Source organism: Electrophorus electricus, chromosome 3, assembly GCF_013358815.1.
Source record: "Electrophorus electricus isolate fEleEle1 chromosome 3, fEleEle1.pri, whole genome shotgun sequence".
Taxonomy (NCBI): domain Eukaryota; kingdom Metazoa; phylum Chordata; class Actinopteri; order Gymnotiformes; family Gymnotidae; genus Electrophorus; species Electrophorus electricus.
In genome coordinates this window covers 28,642,859-28,660,444 of record NC_049537.1, presented here as the reverse complement: position 1 = coordinate 28,660,444, position 17,586 = coordinate 28,642,859, and the positions used below count along the sequence as shown (strand labels likewise).

The 17,586-nt window shown below is 42.7% G+C and overlaps 2 protein-coding genes across 4 annotated transcripts; both read left to right on the top strand.

Annotated features, from left to right (window-relative positions):
• Positions 1-331: 331 nt before the first annotated feature.
• LOC113587371 (flavin-containing monooxygenase 5-like) lies at positions 332-9,395 on the top strand. 2 transcript variants are annotated; one of them, XM_027026010.2, is made up of 9 exons: positions 332-640; positions 4,480-4,620; positions 5,680-5,868; positions 6,064-6,229; positions 6,314-6,456; positions 6,821-7,020; positions 7,214-7,569; positions 8,195-8,267; positions 8,403-9,395. In XM_027026010.2, exons 2-9 carry the CDS (start codon positions 4,489-4,491, stop codon positions 8,818-8,820), a joined length of 1,677 nt encoding a protein of 558 aa, XP_026881811.2. In that variant the 5' UTR covers positions 332-640; positions 4,480-4,488; the 3' UTR covers positions 8,821-9,395. The 2 variants fall into 2 exon arrangements, with proteins under 2 accessions (XP_026881811.2, XP_035380584.1); XM_035524691.1 differs by lacking the exons at positions 332-640; positions 4,480-4,620 and having other exon boundaries at positions 5,321-5,868.
• An 888-nt stretch (positions 9,396-10,283) lies between these two features.
• Positions 10,284-17,429, top strand: LOC113587373 (flavin-containing monooxygenase 5-like). 2 transcript variants are annotated; one of them, XM_027026018.2, is made up of 10 exons: positions 10,284-10,942; positions 11,266-11,351; positions 11,469-11,601; positions 12,192-12,380; positions 12,512-12,677; positions 15,046-15,188; positions 15,367-15,563; positions 15,819-16,174; positions 16,370-16,442; positions 16,587-17,429. In XM_027026018.2, exons 3-10 carry the CDS (start codon positions 11,470-11,472, stop codon positions 17,014-17,016), a joined length of 1,686 nt encoding a protein of 561 aa, XP_026881819.2. In that variant the 5' UTR covers positions 10,284-10,942; positions 11,266-11,351; position 11,469; the 3' UTR covers positions 17,017-17,429. The 2 variants fall into 2 exon arrangements, with proteins under 2 accessions (XP_026881819.2, XP_026881818.2); XM_027026017.2 differs by lacking the exon at positions 11,266-11,351.
• Positions 17,430-17,586: the final 157 nt, after the last annotated feature.

The following is a 17,586-nucleotide window of genomic DNA, read 5'->3' as shown; positions in this document are numbered from 1 at the left end:
TAATGAATACATAATAATGAATATGAACACACCTATAGTAAGCATAGTAGAGTGGAACATGTGTAAGCACAGGATTTAATTAGCGCAGCAGGAACCCAGCACCCAAAACAAACACAGCCCATGCAGAATAAACCTGGGACATTTTCTGCACTTGAGTTGTGACTGTTCCTTCCTCTGCTGTAACCCAATACTGGTCATATTGCGTACTATTGCCCTGCAGGTCTTACTTAGGAATGTTGCATTGACATCATCCAGCAAAAACCTGGCCACACCCCTTCAACTTATTTAACCCCTCCCCCAGCCTGCTGGTGTTTGTTTCTCTTAGTAGCAGCTCTGGAATCAGTCCATTAGGTCTAGGGCAAATAAATAAAGTATGGGTGTGATGAACTCAACAGATTCAACAGAGTTGGTGAAAGGAATTGTTTTTTGTTTGCTAGTCAATCTTTTGCTGCATAGCTAAATTACTTCATGGCACATGGTTACACTTTGAATCTTAACCTACTTTTCCCATATTCTTGAAAAGCCCAGATTACACGTTAGCAAGGGTAAAGTTCACACAGTCCTTTGATCGTACCACTTTGATTTGATTGTCGACCGTTCTGACAGAAGACAGTAAAGGTATTTGACTATCGTCTAAAGGGTAAGTACCACCATCCAATTTCCTTAGAAATGTTATATTCTTAAGATCTTGCTGCTCACATAAGGCGATGTAAATTATGGCACATTGTACTGATTGTAAAAGAGGAGTAACATTTGCACATTTTGCAACATTACTGCTTGTTGGCTTTTTCCTTTGATGTAGAGTACTACATTTTCAGAGTGTTTATTTCACAATTTGTAGTCTTTTCATGATAGATGAGACTTACTGCAGTGAGCTGAATGGGTTTGTAAAGCTGAGCGCTTGATTTGCGGATCCTCACTGGTTTTTGTTTTAATAACTGTCTGCTATGTAAGCCTTTAATGAAAACTAGACAAATGGCAAGAAGGAGTTCTGGTTCAATATCAGCACAGCGAGCAGAAGGGGCTCTTCCTGTTTAAACAAACTCTCCGCGGTTATAGATCATAACTTGGCAGAGGAGATGATGTCCACAGGATTGCTCCCAATTCCCAATTCCGATAGTCAGCCCAGTTCTGGTCCTGTCGTGTTTCGGGATGGGACGGGGCAGCTGTAATTAGGGGTCTATTATGGAAGCATGGCCATTTTGTGTCCTGCCCTCTCTTCTGCCCCAAGTGTCACTCTAGTTTGTTCCCCTCTGACTCCTTATTTGGGTAGTCTGTATACGGAAGCATCACGTGTCCAGCAGCAGATGGGTGTCTAGCAGCAGTATTCTCCTGTCTTAGTTCATCCTCAGTTCTGGTCTTGAGGAGTCTTATCCATCAACTCCATACACATCAGTACCTGCTTTGTTCCCACTGGCAAAATCATATAAAAAGATCTTTCTAGTTCTAGTGTCTAGTTGTTTCCATTAATTCAGGCTCATATGATGGGTCTCTGAACATCTGGATCTTGGACATCTGTGTTTGCTGGTAACTGTTATACAGTTATGTGCAAAATAATAGCAGTCTTACATCACTAATGTATTTAATTACTGATTTTGGCAGAAAAGATAATAACATGGGGGGGGGGGAGGAGAAAGAACTTTGATCAAGAAGTTGATTGGAGAGGAGAAAACACAAAGAAGTGCAGAAAATAATTGGCTCAGCTAAACTGATCTCAAATGCTTTAAAATGCCAAACAAAACCCGAAACACGTGGTAGGAAAAGAAATGCTACCATCAACGTAGATCACAGAATAACAAGAATGGCAAAGAAGCATCCAATGATCAACTCCAGGGAAATCAAAGAAGATCTTCAGTTCCCTGTGAGTACTGCAACAATCAGAAGACGCCTACGTGAAGCCAAACTATTTGCAAGAAACCCTCGTAAAGTACCATTGCTGAAAAAAAGACATGTTGAAGAGGTTACAGTTTGCCAAAGAACACATTGACTGGCCTAAAGAGGAGTGGTGCAACATTCTATGGACAGATGAGAGCAAGATTGTTCTTATTGGGTCTAAAGGCCACAGACAGTTTGTGAGACGACCCATAAACACTGAACTCAAGCAACAGTACACTGTGAAGACTGCAAAACATGGAGGTGCAAGCACAACGGTTTGGGGATGTTTCTCATACTTTGGAGTCGGACCCGTTTATCGCATACCAGGCACCATGGACCAGTTTGAATATCAAAATACTGGAAGAGGTCATGTTGCATTATGCTAAAGAAGAAATGCCCTTGAAATGGGCGTTTCAGCAGGACAACGACCCCAAAAACACCAGCAAGCGGGCAACATCCTGGTTCCAGACCAACAAGATTGATGTTATGAAGTGGCCAGCCCAATCCCCAGACCTCAATCCGATTGAGAATTTGTGGAGTGACATTAAAAAAAATGCTGTTTTTGATGCAAAACCCAAGAATGCAGAAGAACTGTAGAATGTAGTCCAGTCAGATGGAATATCTGTTCGCAGGTGTCAGATGTTAGTTGACTCCAGGCCACACAGATGTAAAGCAACTGTCAAAAATAAAGGTTATACAACTAAATATTAGTTCAGTGATCAACAGAAAATCTAACTCTGTAAACAACTTTCAGTTTATACTGTACATTTTCAAATTTGTAAATTAAGACATTTTTTTTTAACAGCCCATTATTCTTTTTTCTTCATTTTCAGTTTAAAAATTGATATCTCGTTCATGTTTTCATTTGGAATTGAATGTGCAGCGCTCCCAGTGCCTTTGTGTATATGGAAATAAATGCTGTTATGAAGATTGAGCTTTTTCTCAGCTGTTTTAAACACACTGCTATTATTTTTGCACATAACTGTACCCCTCATTCTGTCTGCTGGACTTCTTGTCTTCCCTATAGCTACTCTTTCTCTAAACACAGGTCCCTTTAAGACATCAGTACATTTCAAATGAAAAACTCCTCCCCCTTCCCCCCATATTAAAAGAATCTTCACATCAAGCAAGCAATACCTGCAGTCCAATTTAACAGCTGCGTGTGACTGATCTACAGCTGTGCTCTTTAAGCAGTGAGGTGTCCAGCAAGGTGTGAATGGCCTCTTCCTGCTGTCCTGTCAGCAGGTCATGTGGGCCTCTCTCACCTTCGTAAACAAAGAATGGTACCATCTTGCTTTGTGTCCCACCAAACTCACTGTTGTGAATCTCTTGGGTTTGTGATGCAAACTACAGCATGATGTTTCCTTCTGACTCATCTGCTTCCAAAGGCAGCAACCGGACATCTGCATCCGCAACAGGATGCGTCACCTCTGTTCTCGTCCTCCAATGAATCAAGTCAATCCAAAGTCTCCCAGCGAGAGCATCTCTGTGCTCCTCGCACGTCATCCTGCTGCTGTTTTGTTAAGAACATTCTGTGTTCATGCTCCAACAAACATGAGAGGAAGGCAGGATGAAGGCAGCAGGCGTGCATGTACGGATTTCCCACACACTTCAAAGGAGACGAGAACTCCACTCTGTCTGTCTCACCATGTGGAAAAGCACCTGCTCTTTTAAAAAGTCAGAAAGAGACTGAAATCTGGGGGCATCTGCACTTCCAGGCTCATTATCACAATTTAATCGCAAGTTTCTGCTTTGTCCGTACTGAGGCCAATGGAAACCCTACAGTTTTATCCCCTGTTGCTTTTAGGCATCTTGGGACAACTTGGAAATACCGCCCATCCGTAGGCCTCTTCCCTCTGGAATTCCTGGCTTATTTTCCTGGAATTCTTGGCAGCAACATTCTTGATTCCACTGAATATATTGCTTGATCTACATTTCGGAATATGTGTAATAGTCCTCCATTATTAAAACATTTACAAAATGGCTTAAAACAGTCAGTTATTCCACATGAGCATCTTGGTGGCTTTGGTTTCTGAACTAGATAGACCCCTACTGCATTATAGCTTCTAGACTCACTGCGCTGGTAGATTAGAGGCCAATGAATGAAATCTTTCTTTATGTAGCCCTGTGGGGAAAGAAACGTGTGTATTTCCCTTCCTTTCTTCACGTTGTTTGAAAGCAAAATGCTGGAATTGTTTACAGTTTTTTTAGTTGCATAGTTGTTTTATGAACTTTATTGATTGGTCTTTTAGTTTGGTCTTGAGTTGTTTGATTCGTTTGAGGAATGCCTTTAAACTATAAGAATACAGTATAAATAATAAATATTTATTTTCATTTTAGTGTGTTGGACAGTTTTGTTGGATATCTGTTTTCATTGAAAAGTTTCATTATGCCTGAAGCGTGAGATAAAGATAATTAGAAATGTTAGTTGTAGGCAAAATCAATACAGGAGAGCCACAGTATCCCCTGCCTTGACCAGAGAACATAAAGCGTATAATAATCATAAATTGGGTATCTGAAAAAGAACTCACCTTCCCTAAAACTATACTTTCTTACGATGCATAGTTCTATTGGTTGTGAGATTCTGGCATCCCTGGTTCTCAGGTCCCCGCGATGGCTCGCCGTGTGGCCGTGATCGGAGCAGGCAGCTGTGGGCTGACCTGCATTAAGTGCTGCTTGGACGAGGGTCTAGAACCGGTGTGTTTCGAGAGCAGCGATGACATCGGAGGACTCTGGAGGTTTAAGGTGGGATGCTTTTGCTGGAGCAATATAGTTAACCAGTGCGATGCCCAACTAAAATTAAGAGGACATTTCCAGCTCTTGATTATGCAAATTACCATCAGGTGCTTCCCTTACCTTGCAGGTAGACTTAACTAAGTAATTGCAATACATGCATCCTGCATAATGTCATGTATGAAATGTCCTGTCGTGTTTTCCAATCCTAAAGAGAGCGGTTGCTTTCAGGAAGATAAACTTCTGGGCATGTGTAAACGATATCCCATCGCCTTTTCATATGTAACATCTGAACTCAAAGAAAAAGGGGATGGCTAATTTATTCAGAGTGTTCAGATCAGATATTGAGGCAGTGTTTTCACCTCTAGGAACAATAAAACAAGTATATCCAATGAATTATGAATAGAATTAATAGAATTATGAAAAATGGTGTCTAGTACAATGTTAGAGACTTGGAATCTATACCACAAAATGTGTCATCATTTGATGTACCTGTACTTTTTTTTATAACTTAGGTAAATACAATTTGTATTCATATAGTTTTTAGCAGTCATATTGGGGCCAAAACTGAAGAATTCAGAGCAATGTTGTTGGTATCAACATTATTATGTTAAGGTACATTTATTCTTAATAATAATAAGATTTCACAAAATGACAGAGCAACTCTAAGAACGTAAAATATTTCCAACCTTTCTATTTTATAGAGCATGAAGTAGAAGAGGCCCCACTGTTGTTTGGAGACAGCAGAGGACCTTATGTGTCCTGCCAGTTAGCCCTACGTGTCCTGCCCGTTAACCCTACGTGTCCTGCCCGTTAACCCTATGTGTCCTAATTGTTATCCCGTGTCCTGCCCGTTAACCCTATGTGTCCTAATTGTTATCCCTACGTGTCCTGCCCGTTAACCCTATGTGTCCTAATTGTTATCCCTACGTGTCCAGCCCGTTAGCCCTACGTGTCCTGCCCGTTAGCCCTACGTGTCCTGCCCGTTATCCCTACGTGTCCTGCTTGTTATCCATACGTGTCCTGCCCGTTAGTCCTTGCCTGTGTTTCTGTGCTTCCCTGCGTATTCAGGAGACTCCAGAGGCTGGATGCTCCAGTGTCTACCGCTCCCTGTTCTCCAACACCTCCAAAGAGATGATGTGTTTCAGCGACTTCCCCATGCCGGCGCACTACCCCAACTACTTACACCACTCACGCCTGCTGGACTACCTGCGGCTCTACGCTGAGCACTTTGAGCTACTCAAACACATTCACTTCCAGGTTTTCACCTTTCTCTGTTTAAACAGTCACGTACACATATGGCAGCCGAGTACAGGTTGCAGATTTTGCAGTTGCTTTGTTTTGTTTTTGTATCTGCAGTGATGTTGATATGAATCAGATGTTGATATGAATCATAAAGCTTTAGATATATCAGTGTTTATATTCAATGACTGTGTGTGTGTATGTGTGTTTTAGACTACAGTGCACAGTGTGAGACCAAGACCTGACTTCTCTCTCTCAGGACAGTGGGAGGTTGTAACTGAGAACAAAGATGGACTCAAAGAAACTCACACGTTTGATGGGGTGCTCGTATGTTCTGGACACTTCACACACCCCTTCATGCCTCTCTCAGCATTCCCAGGTACACTCACAGCACTGTTTCTCTGCAGACCATCCCCTCTCAAATCCAATGGATTTTGCTATAATTCCTCTTTTCCTGCTCCAGGCATAGACACATTCTCAGGAAAATGCTGCCATAGTTGGGAATATAAGGATGCAGAACTATTCCGTGGGAAACGTGTGGTGGTTGTTGGGATGGGCAACTCTGGAGGAGACATTGCTGTAGAGATCAGTAGAGTGGCACAGATGGTAAGCTGAATCAAAGCACACATCAACACAAACTCCATAACGCAAACCTCATGGGTTAGTTTGCACGATCCTAATCTGAACTGAAATCAAAATTTGAAAATTGCCTCTGACTAAGTTAGTCCACAGCTAATCAAGAATTCCAATCAGCTAGTTTGCAATTTGACGTCTTTGCAGCTAACCATAGCTATAATTCGGTTGCATCTACTGTTGGTTGTGTCAGCGTGCTAACTTTCACTTCCCTTTTTCCTTTTCGGAAGTGTGTCAGTATTGTTTGGTATTTGTACCTACAGATGCAGCGATACTTGTGCACTAAAGTTTCTCTCATTCAACAATAACCTCTTTGCTGTGTTTCTCTTCACCCGAGACCTTCCTGAGCACCCGTGAAGGAGCGTGGGTGGTGGGCCGTTTGGCTGGCAACGGCCTACCTCTGGACATTATGTTGATAAGACGCTTGAATTCCCTGCTTCTCCACCTCCTTCCCCGAGCCCTGCTCAGCTGGATGGAGGAGAGAGCCTACAACCAGAAATATGACCACAGGCTGTATGGACTGCAGCCCAGGCACAGGTGCCAAGCGGAGCTGAATAAATAAATACCACCACAAATGAGGAAGAAAATTGCTTTCCTGAAAGTCTCTAATGCAATTGTGATGGGATTCTCCCAGATCAAATACAAAGCAAGAACTTTGTCTCCCATATAAAAGCAACTGTAGCTAAAGCTAAACAGAACACACTAGTAGCCAAAGGTTTCTCCATTACAGGATACTCGACCAGCGACCTGTGATTAATGATGACCTGCCAGTGTGCATCCTCCAGGGGGTGCTGCAGATAAAGCCAAACATACGCGAGTTTCGAGGCTCGAGGGTCGTCTTTGACAATGGAGTGACAGAAGAAGGGATTGATGTAGTGGTATTCTGCACGGGATACAAGGCCACCTTCCCGTTCCTGCCGCCGTCGTTGACCAGCAGTCCCGAGGGAGAGATGAGGCTCTACAAAAGAGTCTTCCCTCTGTCCCTAGAGCGCCCCACGCTGGCCGTCCTGGGGATGATCAACGTTACAGGACCCCAAATGCCCGTGATGGAGATGCAGGCACGATGGGCTGCTAGAGTATTCGCAGGTATTCTACAACAAACCAGACCATGACGGGGCCTGATTTTTCAAAACACGTAATAACAGTGTTTTCCAGTCTTAGTCCAGGAGTAGTGCTGCTCACTCCAGCTCATGAGCTGGTGAGTGGGGAAGAGAAGTGTAAGACAGAGGGATTCAACTTCAGAACTTGAATCCAGATCCTACCCTGGAATTTGTCATCATTGGTAGTACCTTTTAGAACACAGATATTCAGAACATAGCCTTCGAGGTCTAGGTGCCACAGATTTTCTCCCTTCTTTTCGCCACAGATCCAGACGATACCCAGTTATGTTATAATAATTGTTCCAGTACTTAAACCTAGGAGTAAAAATTGGATTCAAAGTCCAGTGTTTGGTTTTGATATTCAGAAACTTCTCATGTAAGATGTCTGATCATGTCATGATCAGTTTCATAGGTTATAGGTGTAAAAACATTTTTTAAATAGATAAATAAAACCTGGGTAAATGTTTCTGAATGCAATATAATATGAACAAAAATGCTATGTAAGAGATGTTAGCCCTCAAGGTTACCCTCAAGCCTATAATATAAACAAACAGTCAAAGATATATGACTTTTTCTGATACCCTCATCATGTTCTATCACTTTTCATTAAGGACTGATCCATCTTCCTCCTTTGGCAACAATGCATAAAATTACTGAGAAAGAATGGAAGGAAAATGTGAAAAAGTAAGGTTTTCTTTACATTTTCAAAATCAACATTATTTTTGTCTCTAGACCAGTTACTACAGGCCTTTCTTTCTGTTTCCTTCACTAACACTTCATATTCTTTTACCTTGTCACCTGTCTTTTGACCATTTACAGGTACTCTTGTTCCAAGAAGGCTGCAGTTGAGAGGGAGTATTTGCCTTACATAGATTCACTAGCAAAGGAAGTGGGTGTTTATCCTAACGTCCTGTGGATGCTCCTGACGGACCCTGCCATAGGTTTGCGTGTCCTGTTTGGCCCCTGCACCCCGTACCAGTTTCGACTGAATGGGCCAGGTCGGTGGGAGGGGGCTCGCCAGGCCATCCTCACCCAATGGGAGCGCTTGGTCACGCCCCTAAAAACACGCCCCATTCCGGAGCCCAAACCCTCTGGCCTTTTCGGCTGGGGTCTGGCTGGAGGGGCTTTGTTGATTTTTGCTGCCATTGTGTTCCAGAGGAGAAATCCAACCTTTCTTCAGAATCAGATTGCAGAGATGACCTTTGTTGGCATCAGCAGGTGGTATAGCTTCACCTAAACCCTGGGGTCATGGTAGAAGGGGGGAGATGGTGGCAAGAAATAAAGTGCTCTTTACTGGGTCTAGACAGTATGACACGGTAGTTCTGGTGCATTCGAAAAAATAATGATGTGGAAGCTTTTGCACACTCTTGCCAAATGTGCAGTATATTTTATAGCATATTAGATCCAAAGTGCATTTATAGCCTATGTTTCCATATGTGTTAATCCATGAGGCAGGAGACTGCTGATAACTTGCCTGCATTTTCAGCTAATTTTATAATGTTCAGATGCTACACATCTACTTTTACAACTTTTAGAGGCTTATCATCCCATTTTATGAAAGGACCATTACACTGGCAACCTTTGTTTTCAGGCAAAATCTAGATGCAGGCAAAAAATCTAGATGACTAACAAAGGACACTCAAACAATATTTACCTGCAGAAGACCAGATTCTGTAGGCTGATGTCGTCTGACCCACAGCCATATCAGGACTGCAGCTTTGGTGCTACAGGAGAAAGAGCTTAATATATTTAGGGCTATAGAGTACTGCAAGGTTACTATTCACAATGTTATTTTCAAATTTAAAAAATATATATATATATATATATATATATATATATATATATATATATATATATATATATATATAACCAATAAGGAAATTTGGGATAACAATATCACAGTATGAACTTAATGCTACAAGCTGTAGTGCAGAGTGCTGCTTGTGACAGCCACAAGGTCATAAGAGCAGTCCACTGGTTTATCATCAGACTCGGGGGGAGGGGGTCAGAAATGACTTGAATTAGGTGGGGAAGTCTGCAGCTAAACATGAAATATATTTTATAATCTTAAAATCAAGCTAGATATCCAATGTTTAAACAGACAGGAGTTTGATTGGCCTGATACACTTGTGAGAAAAAGGTTGTTTCAAAACATCTGGATTTCTCCATAAATGTATCCTAATATGATCTTATTCTCATCTAAATCATAATAAAGTGTCATATCGTTCATTCTTCTGTTGTTTGAAATTGTTACTGAACTTTTTGCCAACACAAACACAGAATCTATTGTTTGTCTCACTATGGAGGATTCATTACTGAGCCAGCTACCTTGGATTAACCTTTTGTGTCTCATGATGGATCACTTTTTACCACGCTTTTATTGTCATATGCACAAAGTGCAATTAAATTATTAGGTGCATGTGGTTCTTACTGTTGAGTAGTGATATCAGTGTAGCCTGATGTGGAATCTCTCACCACAGTGGTACTCTGGTAAGAAAGCAGACACAGAGAATGCAGTTTGTTGCTCTTTGCTACATTTATGGCATTTAGCTGACACTTTTATCCAAAAAAAAAAAAAAAAAAAAAAAAAAAAAAAAAAAAAAAAAAAAAAAACTGATCAGATGTTAATCGTGATAAATACAAACAGATATACAGGTTTCTTTGACCCTACGTGCGAGCTCAGAATAACCGGCCTGAATCTAGAAAAGGAAAGGGTAGTTTAAAAATGTAGTACAACGCTGAACCGAGTTATCAGAGACGTGAAACTCTTACTAGCTTTAATTGCCTTACACATCACATGGGGGTTTTGATCAATTCAAATGATACACGTCCTTGAGCATTTTAACAATGAAAGAAGGGTTTATGTTTATTGCAGAGCACCAATAATGGACATGTTTTCTAGTAGCTACTGTCAATGACCGTAGGCCCAGTAGTTTAGACAGTACACACCCGTTTGCAAAGTGTTCTTATGAAACCTTTAATCCTCTACACACTGGCTCTGCCTACTGAAATGCAAGAGATTAGTGCAAACAACTCAACACTAACCAGTCTACCCCCGAACTACCGTAATATCAAACTAGGCCGAGAAGACCTGCAAGCGGCTGTAATCTAAAACCGATTTTTGTTGCGCTGTCTTGGAACCCCGCCCCTTTTCTTTCGTCGTAACTTCTTTTTTTCCTTCACTTTTTTGTAGGGTAGAACGTCTGTGACCAATAACCAACAGTCCGCCACCACTCTGACGGGAACGGACGCTCAACACGGTCCTTCCCCGTGTCCTTTGAGCTGTGCAGGAAGTGTTTAGTGTAGCTATATATCGTCAGCATTCTGGTTCATTGGTGTATTCATACTTACAGTACAAGGTAAGACTGCAGGGACTATTTTTGTTTTACCGACCATGTCACTTTTTAACGCGCTGTTATGTTACCGCACCCTGAATCCAAGCGGGTCGATCAGATGTTAATATCATTAGATTTGGTATTGCAGTGTTTTAATGCTAGGGCGCCTACTTCAAACACACCACATTAGTGGAGTTATTGGAATGTGTTTCTTGACGCATTGCTCTAAAGTTTTGTCAATGCATACATGATCTATATTTAACAAGGTGTAAGTTAATTTGATATTTTTGACGTTCGATATTTTAAAATAAATATAATAATTAGATCATTTCCATACTTGTTGCCAGCTTAAACTTGTTAGGTCAAGGAGTAAGTACGTTTGGCGGTTCACTTACTTGCAAAGAACCTCTGTAGTTCTTCTCATCGAAAAAAGGTTTGGTTCATATTCTCCTTCTGTCAGAGACCTGGTTAATCGCTGTTTAGCTTCATATCTGATGTGTTTTAAACCATACTTTTACCCTTCTGCCAAACTCCACCTTACACATCCCAGGATGGCTCGTCGTGTGGCCGTGATCGGAGCAGGCAGCTCTGGGCTGGCCTGCATTAAGTGCTGCTTGGACGAGGGTCTAGAACCGGTGTGTTTCGAGAGCAGCGATGACATCGGAGGACTCTGGAGGTTTAAGGTGGGATGGAATGGTTTGCTTTCCTCTCGCACTGCACGAATGCTGTCTGATAGGCAGCTCTTGTTATTTCCTGTTGCTCTATACAGCTCAATCTATACTTCACTTAAGTTGTTAGGGAGTAGGGAGTTGGACTGCTGAACAGATCTGTCAAACGGACCCTTGGGACAAACTGAACTGCTGCCTCAGTTCTACTCTTGCACCCATTAACTTTTCACTTGAGATTAAACTGTACCTACTTCAGTCTGTGCACATGATCTTCTCCACCCACACCATGAGCCTCCTTTATACTAGCTAGTCTAACTGTCCTCTTCTTCCTGACCTTGGTAGTTGTTTAATCTACTGTTTAGAGATTTGCGTAGTTTATTGGCTAGTGTTGCATACAAATTATTGCATGTATTGTATTAAGGTTTGTTGCACTGTTTACACTGCTGTACTACTGTTTTCACTACACTGCCCCCTGTTATTCATGTCAATGTCACACCCTGTACTTGAGAAACTGTATTTAGTTTAAACTTTGTCCACACTGTGATAGTGATTAGGAGTGTGTGTGTGTGTGTGTGTGTGTGTGTGCGCGCCCCTCCCCTCCCCAGGAGAATCCTGAACCAGACAGGGCCAGCATCTATCATTCCGTGATCATCAACACGTCAAAGGAGATGATGTGTTACAGTGATTTTCCGATTCCGGCCCACTTTCCAAACTATATGCATAACACGTACATCATGGATTATTTTCGCCTGTATGCCGAACGCTTCCAGCTCATGCGCTATGTCCGCCTTCAGGTGAGACAGCAGTCATGGTCACAGTGCTGCTGTCTGTTTGCACTGAGCGATAAATGTTAACGCTAATCTTGGGACCACTGCTGATAAAGTTAAATAATGTGTGTGTGTGTGTGTGTGTGTGTGTGTTTCAGACAAAAGTCCTGCATATCATTCCAAAATCAGACTTCGCTCAATCTGGCCAGTGGGATATAGAGACGGAGGACGGAGATGGGAAGAAAGAGAAACACGTGTTTGACGCTGTGCTGGTCTGCACCGGACACCACTGTCACCCCAACCTTCCCTTGAAAGACTTCCCAGGTACAGCAGCACCATCTATCGGATGGCCCACGTTGCTGCGAAAAATTCTTCCTCGTTCATCACGTGCAACGTTGCTGTACATCTGAGCGCTGCAGCTCTAGACAGCCCAATGTGAGCTCTCCATGTCAAGACATGCGCAGCAGCAGGCTAAGCTGTAGTTCAATATCCGCCCAGATCTGTCGGTGATTGTAAGGCAGGATGGCCTAGTAAATGTGCTTTATAATGTCAATATTGGATGAGCTGCAACAGTCTAAACCGGTACAGAGTGAACAACTGAAGGAGACATATGAATTGTAACCTGAATGAACGTTAACAGAGTAGGTCTAAGGGCAGCCGTGTCCCTTTCATAGATATGGAAGCACAGACTGAAACTGGCAGCTGAGTTTGGATGAATGTATGTTGGTTTAAGCATGGCTAATGCTGTGGAGTACTCAGTGATCTTAACCGTGTAACTAGATCTGACTGCTCTGACTTTTTGAATATGCTGATACACGATATTGCCAAAGGTATTCACTCACCCATCCAAATAATTTAATTCAGGTGTTCCAATCACTTCCATGGCCACAGGTGTATAAAACCAAGCACCTAGGCATGCAGACTGCTTCTACAAACGTTTGTGAAAGAATGGGTTGCTCTCAGGAGCTCAGTGAATTCCAGCGTGGTACCGTGATAGGATGCCACAAGTCCAGTCATGAAATTTCTTCGCTACTAAATATTCCACAGTCAACTGTCAGTGGTATTATAACGAAGTGGAAGCGATTGGGAAGGACAGCAACTCAGCCATGAAGTGGTAGGACATGTAAAATGATAGAGCGGGTCAGCGGATGCTGAGGAGCATAGTGTGCAGAGGTTTCTGCAGAGTCAATCGCTACAGACTTCATATGGTCTTCAGATTAGCTCAAGAACAGTGCATGGAGAGCTTCATGGAATGGGTTTCCATGGCCGAGCAGCTGCATCCAAGCCTTACATCACCAAGCAATGCAAAGCGTCGGATGCAGTGGTGTAAAGCACACCACCACTGGACTGTAGAGCGGTGGAGACATGTTCTCTGGAGTGACGAATCACTTCTCCGTCTGGAAATCGGATGGACGAGTCTGGATTTGGGGGTTGCCAGGAGAATCTTTGGGATGAATTACAGCGAAGGCTACGAGCCAGGCCTTCTCGACCAACATCAGTGTGAGACCTCACAAATGTGCTTCTGGAAGAATGGTCAAATATTCCCATACACACTCCTAAACCTTGTGGAAAGCCTTCCCAGAAGAGTTGAAGCTGTTATAGCTGCAAAGGGTGGGCCGACATAATGTTAAACCCTATGGATTCAGATTGGGGTGTCACTCGAGTTCATATGCATGCGAAGGTAGATGAGTGAATACTTTTTGCAATATAGTGTATGTCTCTGCAATTTTTATTAAGCTTAATTTTTTATCCCACTCACCACATTTGGTAACTAAAAGTTAAATAATACACCATCATGGAACAAATGTTTAAGCCCTGTGTCAATATATCAGTTGACCATCTCTGTTTATTCAAGAATAATTCTGTTTTGGTGGGTTGGCCTATAAATCTGTTAAATGCATCCATTAATTTCAGAAACTGTTTGCTTTTACCAGCATGGACCCTATTTTATAAAACGGACACTGTTCTGTAGCGTCCATAGCTTGGGGATACTCTGTGAGGACCGGACGTGATTGAAAGATATCTGCATTATGCTCTGTGTTAAAAAACTGGAGAGCATACAGTAAAGATCAGCTGTCCATAAATTGAATCTTAAGCACAACTAAACTATGAAATAAAACTGATTTAGCAAAATCCATCAAGATCAAGAAGATGATGTTTTTTCAAATGAGTATCGACATTAAAAAAAAAAAAAACAGCTGAAGACTTAAAAAGCCTATCTGATGTTAAGAAACCCAACATATGGGCTTCCTTAACAGCAGTGTAAGGAAACTGATAATTAATGGTTGCTAAATCTAGATCATTAAAACTAGATCATTAATTGGCAATCAGTCAGCAGCAGGAACCAGTTCTATAGAAATGCCAGCAAACACTGCATTCACTCTAGCATTTGGGTGTACAGTTTCACAATTTGGACAAAATACTACATTGATTGTATTGCTACATACTGTGTTTGGAATATGCCTTGCAGTATACTAAAGGACAAACTGATGATGATGACTTATAAGAGAACGGTCTTGTTCATAGTACACAATAATGTTGTCATTTGTTAAAGGGCACATTTGCACTTTGTCGCCTTCTGCAATGTAAGTATTGCTAAGGCCAATATTTTATGATAAACAATATGTTGTGCAGTTCTAGGTTTGTGTTAAATAAATCTCTATAATAAAACGATAACACATGTCCCCTTCAGGAATAGACACATTCAAAGGGAAATACTTCCACAGCCGGGACTACAAAACTCCGGAGGAATGGCGTCACAAGAGGGCGGTTGTGATCGGAATCGGCAACTCGGGAAGCGACATCGCCGTGGAGCTTAGCAGGATGACCAAGCAGGTGTGTCCCCCTTTGCTCCAGACCTTGTACCTGCATTACATCTTCGGCACGCCATTTTCGGCATCGGTTTTTTTTTTCTGAGCAAAAAGGACACCTGGATGTTTTGTACTCACCAGTCACATCTTCGTGAGCTGCCATGATCAGTGTTTCCATGGAAACATGCTCTCTGGCCTTGCAGGTTTTCCTGAGCACCAGGAAAGGTTCCTGGATCCGTAACCGCGTGGGGTATAGGGGCATTCCCTTAGACATGACCTTCACCAGGGTGGACCAAATTCTTGCTTCTTATTTTCCCCACACGGTCATCTCACACCTGGTGGAGAAGTCTCTCAATAAAAGATTCAACCATGAGCTGTACGGTCTGAAGCCAAAACACAGGTAGAAACAGCTCCACTTTACAATAGACAGAGTCATAAAATCACTTTATGGAGAATTTGGCCTGGACCCCAAATTACATGCTGTTAATTACACAATCTTTTTTTGTTATCTTTGATTTGCCTTCAGTGGTACAAAAAAAGTTATTTCAACGCCCGTTACAAAAATAGACAGATCTTGTCGCTCTGCATGCAGGGGAAGTAGACAAACCCCCGGATGGAGTAGATGAGTGCGTGTTGTCCCGTCTGTCTTCCCCAGGGCATACAGCGAGCATCCCACATTGAACGATGAGCTGCCCAACCGCATCATCTCGGGCACTGTGCTGGTGAAGCCCAACGTGAAGGAGTTCCGTGGTTCTGCTGTGGTCTTCGAGGACGGCACGGTTGAGGACCACATCGACCTGGTCGTGTTTGCCACCGGTTACACATTCTCCTTCCCCTTCCTCCCGGCTCACGTCCTGTCCGTAACTGCGAACAAGATGCCGCTGTATAAATACGTCTTCCCACCGGACCTCGACAAGCCCACACTGGCTGTGATTGGTCTCATCCAGCCCCTGGGAGCCATCATGCCCATCTCCGAGATGCAAGCTCGCTGGGCCACGCGTGTCTTCAAAGGTGAAAGATTCGGGAGGTTGCGAAATGCACTTTTTTGGTTAGACTAGGCTGTGTTTGCCTGTCTGTTGGAAAGAAGTGAGATTAGTGAAATATAAAAATAAGGGACAGTTCCTTCAGAAGGCCAGAAATCTCGAACAGGCCACAAAGTTATATTGCATGTGCGTGACTGAGATTTTTTTTCATGTTGCCATATAGGAGTGAAGAAGCTTCCTTCCCAGAGTGCCATGCTAGAAGACATCAAAGCCAAGAAGGAGACCATGGCTAAGAGGTAATACAGAGTTACACATGAGGAAGTTATACAGAGTTAAAACGTCCACCTACTGTATAAGCAATTCAAGAATAAGGCACCCTATGTGAAGACGACGATGATGATGATGGTGTGCAGCTCCATAACTCTGTCGTCCTCGCTCAGGTACGTGGCCTCTCAGAGACACACGATCCAGGTGGACTATATGGCCTACATGGACGAGTTAGCAGACCAAGTGGGTGTGCGCCCCAGTATCCTGTGGCTGCTTCTGACGGATCCGGCCATAGGTTTCAGGGTCCTTTTTGGTCCCTGCACCCCCTACCAGTATCGGCTGCGTGGGCCAGGCCGGTGGGAGGGGGCTCGCCGTGCCATCCTCACCCAATGGGAGCGCTTGGCCACGCCCCTGAAGACACGCAGTGCCCCGGTGCAGGAGCCGAGCCACTCTGCCCTCCCCGTTGTCCTCACGGCATCTGCCGCAGCCGTGATCTCAGCTGCCTACTACACCAGGGCCAGCCTGCCCGACGTGCTCTCGGGTGTCTCGTCTCTGCTGGAAAGGTTGAGGGCTTACCTGCCGCTACCAGCGTCCCTGCGGTGAAACTCTGTCTCAAAACAGTGATGCATACGGTTAATCCTTATACTACAATGCCAATGGAAATTTAAGTTTAGGCTTAGGCCTGATGTGGGGATGATTCCACTAAATTTAAATTCGCTAAATGGTAGTTCTTTATGCTTAGTTTCCTGTATTAAAGACTTTTCTAATTCTGGAAATGTTGCCATTGTGTATTAAATTCAGCATTCATATTCTTACTTTTCTGAAGCAATTTTAGTGGATTTAATAGTGAAGCATTTGTGTATACAGTAAACCAAAATACACACAGACCATCTAAAGGATCATAATCAAGAGCTTCACATTTATTTTGTATTGCTAAAATGTCTGAGAGGTTATTGTTTTGCTCTCTATGTATCTCTAAAGCCAAATGTTTGATAAATAAACACAAATACCCTGAACGCTGTTCACTGTAATCAATATATTACTATACTCAATTTTTTTACTATATTCAATATTGATATAATCAACACACCTTAATAGATAGATAGATTTGGTATTCAGTCGTTCAGGGTGATTCTCATTGATCGTGACTATGTACGAACGAGTCGGTAGATA